General features: G+C 36.2%; 1 protein-coding gene across 7 annotated transcripts in view; it reads right to left on the bottom strand.

Annotated features, from left to right (window-relative positions):
- PLA2G4A (phospholipase A2 group IVA) overlaps positions 1 to 12,099 on the bottom strand; it is a 167,985-nt gene that overhangs the window by 38,830 nt on the left and 117,056 nt on the right. For all 7 annotated transcript variants that reach the window (XR_004351653.1, XM_032644442.1, XM_032644478.1 and 4 more), the window contains 2 exons: positions 6,585 to 6,807; positions 5,537 to 5,651 (listed from right to left, as the gene is read on the bottom strand). Coding sequence is in view for 6 of the 7 variants with exons in the window: in XM_032644442.1 (XP_032500333.1) it covers positions 5,537 to 5,651; positions 6,585 to 6,807 (338 nt within the window). In the remaining variant the exon portion in view is untranslated. The remainder of the gene's footprint in view (positions 1 to 5,536; positions 5,652 to 6,584; positions 6,808 to 12,099) is intronic.

The raw sequence follows: 12,099 nt of genomic DNA, 5'->3' as shown, positions 1-12,099 counted from the left end.
TAGACTCAGTTTTAAAACTGCTGGCTCAGATGTTTAAAATCTGTGCAATTTGGGGTAGATTACTTGTATTCTCTGTGTTTTAGTTCCTTAATCTGTAAAATGTGAATAAAATCAGTAGATAGTTTGTAGAATTGTTGTGAAGATCTAACGAGTTAAGAAACTTAAAGAACTTAGAAGAGGACATAGCACATTCTAATCACTCAATAAATAGTAGCCACTATTATATTTCATGTATTCCTGTGGCTATAACTATGCTTAATAATCATCTGAATCTTAATCTATCCAAAAAGAATTCCTGGTTTTTGACTCCATTTCCTTGCCATTCTCTGTCTTCCCCTGTTTGGTACTACTTTTCATATATTCATACCACTATCCATACGTTAGAATTATTCTTCATGGTCCTCTTTCTCTTATACCTCAAATACAAAAAATCAAGTTCTGTAGGCTCTATCATCAGATGTGGTTAGAAACGGGCTACTTATCCATTTGTTCACCATGACCATACTGGTACAAGCTGCCATACTCTCTCCTGGATCTCCACAATAGCCTCTTAAAACTTTCTCTATTCCCCTACTATCTTGTTGATATCCTGTAGCCAGATGGATTTTTAAAAATATAAATCACACCACACCAGTGCCAGCTGCAAGCTTTCCAATGGCTTCCCATTACACTGAAAATAAAAACATGGCCAAGAAGTCCTCATGATGGTCTGGCTCATGCTCCTTGTCTGACTACATATCTTAACCAATCTCCTATCACATTTTGTCTTACTTATTCCACTTCAGCCACACACCTTCTTAATGTTCCTCCAAGAGACCAAGCTCATTCCTGTCTCACAGCCCTTATGCTTGCTATTCCCTTCTGTAACCATAAGGCTTGCTCCTTCCTAACTTTAGTTCAAAGTCTTTGTTGACCATCTTCTATGGAGTCCCACTACCATGCACCCCTGCCTAACACCAAACTCTCTGTCTGCCTTTATTTTTTTTCAGTTTTTCCCTTTCTAAAATTATTGCATGTCTATAACCCTTTATCCAACAATCCAAAATCCAAATAACTCCAAAATCCACACTTTTTTTACTATTCGTTTGGTAGTAAAAGTCGACCTGAACTCATTTTGCAGAAAAACCAGTCTTGAAAAGATGTGAGGCTTAATCTTTAGATATCCCATGGAATGTGAATATCAATACATTCCATTGGAGAAATCACTCTATTTGATTATAAGACCCCAATGGGGGTATTATGTAATATATAGTATATTTTTTAACTTCAAAATCTAAAATATTCTGAATTTTAAAACATCTGTCCTCAAAGTTTTGGAAAAGGAATTGTGGATATGCATATATTTATTATTTACTCAACAGTATAGGTTAGAACATTCTACTTTTGTGAAACAATTTATAAAATCACAATTGTGATGAGAACACATTATAATTCATTTCACATCAAAGCCAAATGGTGCATATACCCTTCATGACAAAGTGGTGTGTTTTATAATGACTTACATGGAGTTGGTGAGACATGACTAGCAATGAATCAGAGGCCATTAGGAAAATTTCTATATCACTGTGAGTAATTTCTTATCTCTGAATTTCACACCCCTCTCCAGGGTACTAAAGAGTAAATAAAGACCTCCTGGTTCCTACTCCTCTAGCAATCTCTTCTTGATTCATGTTGTGGTTTGTGTACACAGTAATGAGAGACATTCTCAAGAGGTAGATTTGCTCTCTAATCCTCACTGAAGAACTCACTACGGTACTTTGACTACTATTTCTCTGCTGCTGATTCCTACATTTCAAACTTGACCCTCTCTCCTGAGCCTCCATCTACCCATTTCCATCTTCCTGTTGTGCACTTACGTTTGAGTATGCTGTCATCACATCCTGCTACGCTTGCCTGGAAAGGAGCTCATCACCTTGCTTCCCAGTCAAGCTTACCTGTTTCTGTAAATCACGCTATCACAGCCCAGAAAAAAATTTTTTCTTAACTGAAATCACTCTTAAACCCACTCACATCAAATCCATCCATCGCACATTTCACTGGTAACCTTTAAGCTTTTCACATTCATCTTCTCCTCTCTTTCCTTATCAGTTTCTCCCTAGTTCCAGGGCCTTATTTAACGGAACACAGTAATATCACTGCTTCCAGTTTCTTTCTTACCAATCTACCCATATGAATCACCGAAATACTTTTTTTCAAAAACACTATTTAAATAATTTTATTGCCCTACCAAAAATCATTAAGTATTTCCCATTATCATAACTGAATAAAAACATTTCTGTCTGGAATTCAAAGCTTTCTATAACTTGGCACTAATGGTTTTCCCAAATACACCACTACTCTTCACCAGTTCACGCATGAGACCAAGGCTAATGTCTCTTTACTGCTCCCCAAAATGTACCTTTGGCTTCCCTTCTGAACATTTTCTTATACTGTTCACACAAAGTTGACTTTTCACCCCCAACTGATAGATCTTTCCAAGTTCAGCTTAAATCTGAGTTCCATCACCCTCATGAAGTCTTTCTTATGACCATACTAAATCTCTAATATCTTACAATTTATGTCAGTTCTATGTACTCTAACAGATAGTAGTATTCTATGTGTATGGCTTACTAATTTTTCATGTTTTATTTTTGTCTTGTTAATGAGATTATAGACTTCTTGAGGAAGTACTATATTTTTACTTCTATAGCATCTGTTAAAGAACTTAACATGATGTTAAGTCTATAAATTGTGCTCAGTAAATGCAATTTACTGACCAATGGAAACTTTAAAATGGAAGTTTGAAATCCTACTAGAAATGTAGTGAAGTGGAGGAACCAAAAATATGTAACCATTTAAACTACTAATATTTATGTGTTTAAAGTCTTCAAAAGGGGAAAGTGTTTAAAACTTTTCTAAGAGGGAAGAAAAACATTCTCTGGTATTGCTGAAGTAAAGCTGATAAAACTTCTGTAAGGTAATTTGGATCTCTGACTGTTTATAATATAATTCTAATAATATTTTAACTTTTTTTCTTGAATGTCCATTTTAATCTAAGCAAATTTAAAGGCATAAAGTATAGACATGTCTCCTTTTTTTTTTCCCCCAATAACTCAAGCTACTCAAACACTCATAACATGCCCCTTTGAATGTCTTATCTGGGTACAAGATCAATATAACTAACGTTTGATGGCTTTGTCCAACTCTGTTGGAAGAAACAGCTTGAACCTCCTCATCACAGAAACTTAACAATGAAGGTTAATGGGGTTTCTCTCATGTCAGTAACAATATTGAAATTAGGCAGTTGGCCCAAATCAGACACATCCAAGTTGAAAGACTACTAACTGCACATAAAACAGCCATTTCTCACTCTAGATGAATCTAAAATATTCACTCACTGGAAATATTATTTATTCTTTAATTATTGTAGTCAGATTTTCTCTTGAGAATGGCTGCTGACTAAAACTTCAGGATAAAAAGAGACAACTGTGAAAATGCCATTAACAATCGTAACAGTAACAATAAAACTATTATGTTTTTATGTCCCTTTATCATAGTCAGTATTATCCCTATCTCATGCAATTGGCTTAATAGCTCTGTAAGATAAAACTGATGTTTATTAATATCCTTCTTTTTAATAATGAGGAAAATAAGAATCAGAGAGATTAAATGACCCATCCAAGGTATTTCAGCTTAGAAGTAAGACAAGGCTTCCAAATTAGTTTAATGCTTGTTTAACTAAATCATAATGCTTCTGGGGTAAAAGAAGCCTTGTTTGGCTATGCACAAATTTGACTGGCATGCTAGTGGTATTTACCAACCAATTTCCAAGCATTCCAAGACCTCATAAGACAATAGCTATGGGAAAGCAAAAATAAAACAAAACAAAACCAACACCAACAAAAAAACAATTTATCATGGCCCTTACTTTTCATGTATGATAGAATCTTAACTCTCCCTATGAACTCCATCACAAAGTGTGGTTCCTCATTGCTGCTGAGTATGCCATGGTTATCCGACACTCTTACTGCATGCCTGAAGCCCCCATCCAAGAATTAAATTTGCCTTTCATATACAAATTCTATTCATCTTCAGACCTTTGACTCTTCTCATACAGCTTTCATAGAACACTCCACATTGTTCAGATTTACTGAAACTTGATTTGGGCCTGCAATTGTTTTAAGTACTTTACATACTTTATCTCATTTATTTAGCAAAATACTATAAGGAGTCTCATCCTCATTTAACAGGTGAGAAAACTGAGGCTAGAAGGTGTCACACAACTTGGTCAAGGAAACAGTGCATAGTAACATTCTGTTCTCTCTTGTGCTTTAACTTCTTTAATAACTACTGCAAATTTCTCAAACATACTATCAGGTCTTATAGAAAAAGGGCGATATACTGTGGAGGGAAGGGGAGTTCATGCTCCGCACCTGGCATACTACATTCTACATCATCAGTCATCAGAGAAGCCAATATTTTTATAAAAAGAACAAAGTATTTCAAGACCAATTCTCAGCTCTGCTACTTACTTTCTATGTGGCAATGGGCAAATCACTGAACCTTTCTGAGGTTTTATTTTATTTTTTTTCTGTGAAGCAGAGCTAAAAATACCTCCTTCCCTCCCTGGGTTGTAGTAAATATTGAATAGGACAATAAATATGATAAGTGCTTTCTGAAGCATGAGAAACATTTTAGTCAAGATAATTGATAAACACTTGTTGAATGAATGAATTCCAGGTACACTGCTTTTTATAAACTATCCAAAATTCTAGCTTGACAGTAGTCAGCTGAAGAAAAAGTGAGACTTGGTAAAACTGCACAAGAATTCTAGATATAAATCTGGTAATTACATGCCATTCACAATGATTTTTTAAGCTCATGGTGTGACTGATGTCACTGAGATACTTTTCCTAAAAATACAATGAACCCTACTAGCCACAGTCAGAAATTCTATCACACTGCAGACTAGGACTGGCAGTGGCCTGGAGAAGTACGAAGTCACATACTTTTAGAGCGCCCAACAAGAAACAGAGCTACAGAAGAAACAAATGTTTACATCTGAGATTTAACAAAATGAGGCATTTTGTTCACCAGCTGCCACAAGTACAGGCTAGGACTTTTAAGGTGCTGAATTATAAAAATTAGAATAGTGTTTTGAATGATAAACAGATATCATGTTACCCAATTTAATGAACAGATAAGCAGCAAACAAAAATATATGCCTTGCCTAAAAGCCCTAGACATAGTATTTTGTTAAAAATCCTTGAGAAATGAATAATTAAAATTGAATATTGATTATATTCATGATTTACTTTTATATCATCTTTCCCACTAATTTGAATGAAGATATACTAGTAACTAGTTTCATAGGATAGTCTCTACAACCAGAAAGTCATCTAGCTTAAAATATTCTTATATTTTCAAAAGTTTTTATGTTACAGAAAATATATTAAAATAAGCAACTAAAATTGCTTATGAACTTCCTCTAGAGAAAATCATTAGGAACCACAGTTCAAAGTTTCCAGGAAATGTTTTGCAAGAGGAAATTCCATACCTGCAAACATCAGCTCTGAGACATCGGGTTTGACATGGAGACAGGTGAAAAGAGGCAAAGGGCACTGTCCAGTATTGACTTTTTCCTTCAAACTACTCAAGGTAGTGTTCATTCTCTGTCCACAGAAGAAAGAAAAGGTTTTACATATACAAACAGATACAGATTTTTAAAAACTATGTAAAATAGTACTTCCAATCAAGACACAAAATTTTTGTAATAAAAATAGTCTTACTAAAATAGTCTTATGATTATTTTCAGGACCTCTGATCCTGAAAAACAGCAAAAAGTAAGCTCTATGGAGGTAATTACCTTCATTCTAAAAAGAGCCATACGTCTCAGGACTATATCAACGTTTGGCAGCTAGGGAGCCCAGAAGGAATTGAGCCCCCAGATTCCCTGGCACAAACTCTACCCGCCCTGTTTCATGTTCAGATAAAATGTCGCTCTGTTGTCATGTGTCGAATGGGTTTCTTCCATGTGATTCACTCCTTTTTTTTTCTGACTCTCTCCAGGCAAGCTCCATTCTTCTTCTGCTATTTAAATATTACTTGTATTCACCTCTTTATCTAAAAAAGATTGCTATTTGGGCAGAATGGGCAGTTAAGGGTTAAAATGTGTATTTTTCCAAAGAAAAGGAATACAAAAGTATTTCCCTATACATCCAAACTGACATGTAGGGAGTTCCCTGGCAGCCCAGCGTTTAGGACGCTGCGCTCTCACTGCCGAGGGCTCGGGTTCAATCCCTGGTCGTGGAACTAAGATCCCGCAAGTCGCGCGGTGTGGCCAAAAAAACCAAAAACCAAAAACAACAACAAAACTGACACATAGTTAGAATAAATTAGTAATCTGGTAAGAACTAATGTAATGTAGGATGAAACGTATTATAGAAGAGTTATGTCTGGCAGGGAGTATGTACTCAGTACATGTTGATAGGATAAGGTGAGTCAACTGACTTTTACAAAATGCATCGTATTTTGTTTTAGTTAAAACATTATGATATACATGGTTTTCTTGTATTAAAAGGATTGTAGACTGAGCCAAGGCTTACATTGTGAATTAGTGTTTCTCCTATTAACATCCCAAAGATATCAGTAAAGGTGACAGGTTGTCCAGAGCTTTTCTTCTTCCATAAAGACTCAATGTATCTTTTAATTTTCTGTGGTGTGAGAAGTAAAAGAGGGTTGTGGCTAACACTTTTCTTTAGCTCTTCATTAATCTCCTCTGGTCCTTTCTCTGGAAAATCAGGGTGAGAATATAAAGTTGACATGTACCTGTAAAGAAAACAAAAGACAATCAGTAACGATAAAGGGCATCACACAGTAAGTAGTCTCCAAAGAAAGCAGTCATCTTTGTCATCAGAAAATGAAAGAATAATAGAAATAGTTGGTTAACTAATTTTCTGATTGAAGACATTAACTCATTTAAGGAAAGGATGCAACAATCAGAATACAGCTGGTCTACAATGGAAGTAAAGGAGAGGCCTCAGAGGAAACACTGGACTTCTCCTGCACAGTCCAGAGGAGAGGATGCCCTATTGGGCCAACTCTTCACTGTCTAGTCTCCAGGAATGGGTATCCCTATCAGACCATGAGAGACTGATGACACAACACACTGCGAGCCATGTAAATAAATTGACTTGCTGGATATAATACTAGCCAAGCAATCTGATAATTTGACTTTCCATTATGATTATCTATAGGTAGAAAATGCGCTGTCCAAACAATTGTGAATGCCTTATTCTCCTGACAATTGTGTGTGTGTGCTGTTGTTTTCTTTTAATTGTCCATTGGCCTAGATAGAATCCCAAGCCTTGCCAACTGTAGGTCTCAGAACTTCTGAGCATACAAATCTAATGGTGAAATCATGGAGAGGAGTACGTCTGAAAGATAAATGCTTTCTTGTTAAGATTCTTGGCCAGCAGCCCTTTGGCCACCTCTAGTGATGCTGGAAATCACCATATGCCTTGGTATTTGATATTTAGACAGTAAACATTAAGTTATGATCCTCCCGGGAACCAATATCTCTAATACTGTAGCTCTCAAACTAAATATTAATTATTAGTTTACTTATCTGTCTCCCCTAATTAGCTGTGACCATCTGCAGGGAAAACTTTGCTTATTTATCTTTTTTAGTCTCAATGATTAGCAAATTCCTAGTATACGGCAAGCACAGTATATTGAACTGTTGAACTGAGAGCACACAATAATGAAAGAAATACTCTACCACTTCACCCAACCAAAGAGAATGTAGCACATATTTAAATCTCCTGTCTTCTTGACATTCATATCAAAATGCCACCATAGTGATTTATCTTCCCTTCATGGAGGGGAGAAAACTAACTGTTATTGAGTCTTGGTATGTTCTAGGCCTGTGCTGGCTAATTGCTCATAAGCTGTTGTCTTGAAGACTTGTGATAGCTTTCAATTCTTCTGTTTTAAAGATAAGCAGAGGATTGATGAATTTAAATAACATGTTCATGGAAGCAGCCTAAGTGTCCATCAACAGATGAATGGATAAAGAAGATGTGGCACATATATACAATGGAATATTACTCAGCCATAAAAAGAAATGAAATTGAGTTATTTGTAGTGAGGCGGATGGACCTAGAGTCTGTCATACAGAGTGAAGTAAGTCAGAAAGAGAAAAACAAATACCGTATGCTAACACATATATATGGAATCTAAGGAAAAAAAAAAAAGGTCATGAAGAACCTAGGGGCAAGACGGGAATGAAGACACAGACGTACTAGAGAATGGACTTGAGGATATGGGGAGGTGGAAGGGTAAGCTGGAACGAAGTGAGAGAGTGGCATGGACATATATACACTACCAAACGTAAAATAGATAGCTAGTGGGAGGCAGCCACATAGCACAGGGAGATCAGCTCGGTGCTTTGTGACCACCTAGAGGGGTGGGATAGGAAGGGTGGGAGGGAGGGAGACGCAAGAGGGAAGAGATATGGGAACATATGTATATGTATAACTGATTCACTTTGTTCTAAAGCAAAACTAACACACCACTGTAAAGCAATTATACTCCAATAAAGATGTTAAAAAAAAAAAACTATCACAGAAAAAAAAAAATAACATGTTCACAGTTCCCCAATTAATAATAGAACTCGAATTTAAAATCTGTCCTCTCCCCTGATAGCCTTTATTTTTTAAAAATCTTTAAAGTAAGATTTCAGTTCTTAGAGATCAAACTACTCCCACTACACATTAAATTAGAATTACTTGTTGGATTCAGAGTTCTTTAGAGACAAATTGAGAATAATTAAAACTTAACAAATGAAGAGTGATGACAGACCTAAAATGGAACACATGCTCTGCAAAAAAAATTAAACATTCTTAAAAGATCTTTATTATATAAACTGGATTCTTAACATTTCTCACAACATGAGATAATGATAAATCAGATAGACTTACTCCGAACTCAAGCCTGGTATAATCACCAAATATCTATTAAAAATACAGCTGAGATTGCTAGAAAAATGCAGAGTCCATCCATTCCTATAGTTATTCCAAGGTCTACCATATGATTCACCTAGATGAACAAAGATCTGATTCTGGACCTCATCATGCTTTTCAATAAATGCACACATCGGTGTAATGATATTGGTTTACATTTAAGGATACAATAAAAATGGGAAAATAGAACTTCTTTTTGAGTCTCTAAGTGACCAATTCTGGAACTATTCAGGATATGTTTCATTCTTTATGAGAACATTAAGAAATTCTTTACTGGTCTTAGTATCAAGAATAATTTCTATATCCATGGATCATTGGCTTGCCCATAACTTATTAAAAATGTGCATTATATAACTGTGCATAGTTTGGATTTTGCCTTGAATTCTAGAAACCTGAAAGCAAAGTCTGTGTCTCACGCCTCCCAAAGCTACAGGTTATAGAATGAACTTTTAATCTAGTTTCTAGTTTTATACATATATATATTACACACACACAAACATATACTTTTTTCCACTTCTATCTTTATTGTATACAATCCAGTTTTACTTTATTATTAAGATACATCAAATCATTTCCTTAATGAAGCAGAATAAAAATAAGGAAAAGAATCAAACAAACAATGTCAGCAGAAATCAATTTAGCCACAGAATTTTTTTTTTTAGGGTAGGTGAAGAGGAAATGATATGATCATTCTGCTATTGGAAGTTGTCATGTCTAACTGTTCAGCAGAATGATGTAATTACTCACATCTCATTCACGTTATTTAAGACTTCTCCATCTATATTTAGTTGGTCTTTAAAATGAATCAACATATGATTCTAACAAGTACCTCAGCCTCACGGATTTCCTCCAGCAAGATCTGGAGGCTCCTCTTTTCTCTTCCTTTCCTCCCAATGTTTGCCATTGGATCAAGACTCAGAAAATCCTTCCTCTGAGGTTCAGAGATTGCTCAAAACCTAGGAATCTGTGCCACAGTTTCAGAGGCAGATCATTTTAAGAGGTCAAGTGTATGTGCATGTCAGTCCAATTCTTTCTTTTCTGCTCCATGTAGAACGGTTGCAGTCCATTTCTGCTCTCTAAAGGTTGAAGTAAACTCATTCACTTGGGGAGTCTCTCTCTGCCCCTTTCTCTTTTTCTTTCCCTCCCATGAAACCATTGGCTCGAGTATACAAGCCCTATGGAAAGACAGAAGGACCTAGAATACCTCAACCATTTGCATTGGGGCTAATGTTCTCCGCTTGTTCAGCATTTATGAGCCCATTTTCCTTAGAAGTAACAAGTGTGAGTTGGACAGACATTTCATGACATCATTATGGTGACATCTAAGACTTGGATTTTGGCTTTGGTGACAGGTAAAGATGGAATAGCAGACAATGGTCAATTTTCCTTAAATTGCTTTTTTTTGCTTTTTGTTTGTTTGTTTGTTTCTTTGATTGCACCAAGGCAGAATTCAGCTATCATGAGCTTCTGTGGACATATTACCATCTAAAGCACACAAGCATCAACTCCGTAGTTAAGCCTTAATTTTCATCTCTTCACCAATAAGTGACTCCCAATTATACCAATCAAGTTTCAAAAACTAAGTGTCTTAGACATAGCAGGGCCTCTATAAATAATTATTGAATGAAAGGGTCTTCAATTTATTTCTCTATAAATCTGAAAATACTCACCTCTAATTTTTCAATATATTTATATGATGGGACACCTCATTCTCTCCATATGAATGCATTTTAGGCTAAGTACAAAGTTTAAAAAAAAAAAACTTTAAATTATGCCAGAGAACAAGGAATTCTCTGTTCACTTCCTGCCTCCAAATCACAGAGTCAAAGTTTTAAAATATCAGTGTCTGGCTCCCCAGGACCTTCCTAATCAGAATCTTCAGGGGTAAACATTTAGAATTTCTCTGCTTAAAAAAGTGCCAGAAGTGATTCTCATATGCAATCAAGGTTTGGAGTGTCTTAACAAGACCCTCGACATTGTGAAGCAAACATCCTGAAATCCTAAAGAAATTCCTAGATTAATTTCTCCCCAAAATGCAGTTACTTATGCAAGTCTTCATTTAGTCATTAAACACGTGACAAGTGGGAGAGGTTCGTTAGCACAGTCCTCACCTCAAACAACATATTTTCTCTAACATAATCTTGATCTTTTAGCCTATCATTTCTTACAGGCCAGCTCCTATTAAAATTGGTTTATCTTTCAATGTCCCACGAATTCTTCAGATGTTAAACTGAAAGTTTTCATTCTTGAATTCTTTTTTATAGCTTAACGAATTGGGTCCCATTGCCTATAGACACAGAGCTGCTCTCATTTCTCTTTAGACGGTAATGTCATACAAACAGAGCAGTTGAAATCCAATAGCCCTGTGACACCACAAATGAGCAGCTGTGCTGAGGAAGAGAGCTGTGCTCACTGAGCAAAAGAACACAGGATTACTGTCACTAGTTCACTCAGGCCAGTTCTCCTGCTTGGCTAATTCTTACATTTAATGAATAACAACTATCATCCAAAAATAATTTCAGAAATAATTATCATAAAGAGAGTAGCAATTATAAGAAAAGCTTTGGGCTTCCCTGGTGGCACAGTGGTTGAGAGTCCACCTGCCGATGCAGGGGACACAGGTTCATGCCCCGGTCCAGGAAGATCCCACATGCCGCGGAGTAGCTGGGCCCGTGAGCCATGGCCGCTGAGCCTGCGCGTCCAGAGCCTGTGCTCCGCAACGGGAGAGGCCACAACAGTGAGAAGCCCGTGTACCACAAAAAAAAAAAAAAAGCTTTGTCTTACATAAAATTCTCTTTTGTGATCACAGGAAACTTTACGGGAGGTCCAAGCCTTCTCCAGATATTTCCATATTATCTAATTTGTGCCAGGTAATGGTCATGTATCAGCAGAATATAAAAACTTATATAACACAAGAGTGTACTTTCTTTTTCCAAGTGTTTCTGACTTCCTTCCTTTGAACTTTCTACCTTCTCACCTATAGTGTTTGAGAGAAAACTGTTAATGTGAATCATCCTGACCACCTTTTATTTTGTCTCAGGAAGTGTCTCTTTTCTCCATGGTTAATAGCTTCACTTGTGCTTTTTATCTTGTCCTG

Source organism: Phocoena sinus, chromosome 1 (assembly GCF_008692025.1).
Source record: "Phocoena sinus isolate mPhoSin1 chromosome 1, mPhoSin1.pri, whole genome shotgun sequence".
In the NCBI taxonomy this organism is placed as follows: Eukaryota; Metazoa; Chordata; class Mammalia; order Artiodactyla; family Phocoenidae; genus Phocoena; species Phocoena sinus.
Note: the sequence above shows the minus strand (reverse complement) of the source record. Positions and strands in the feature narration are given on the sequence as shown.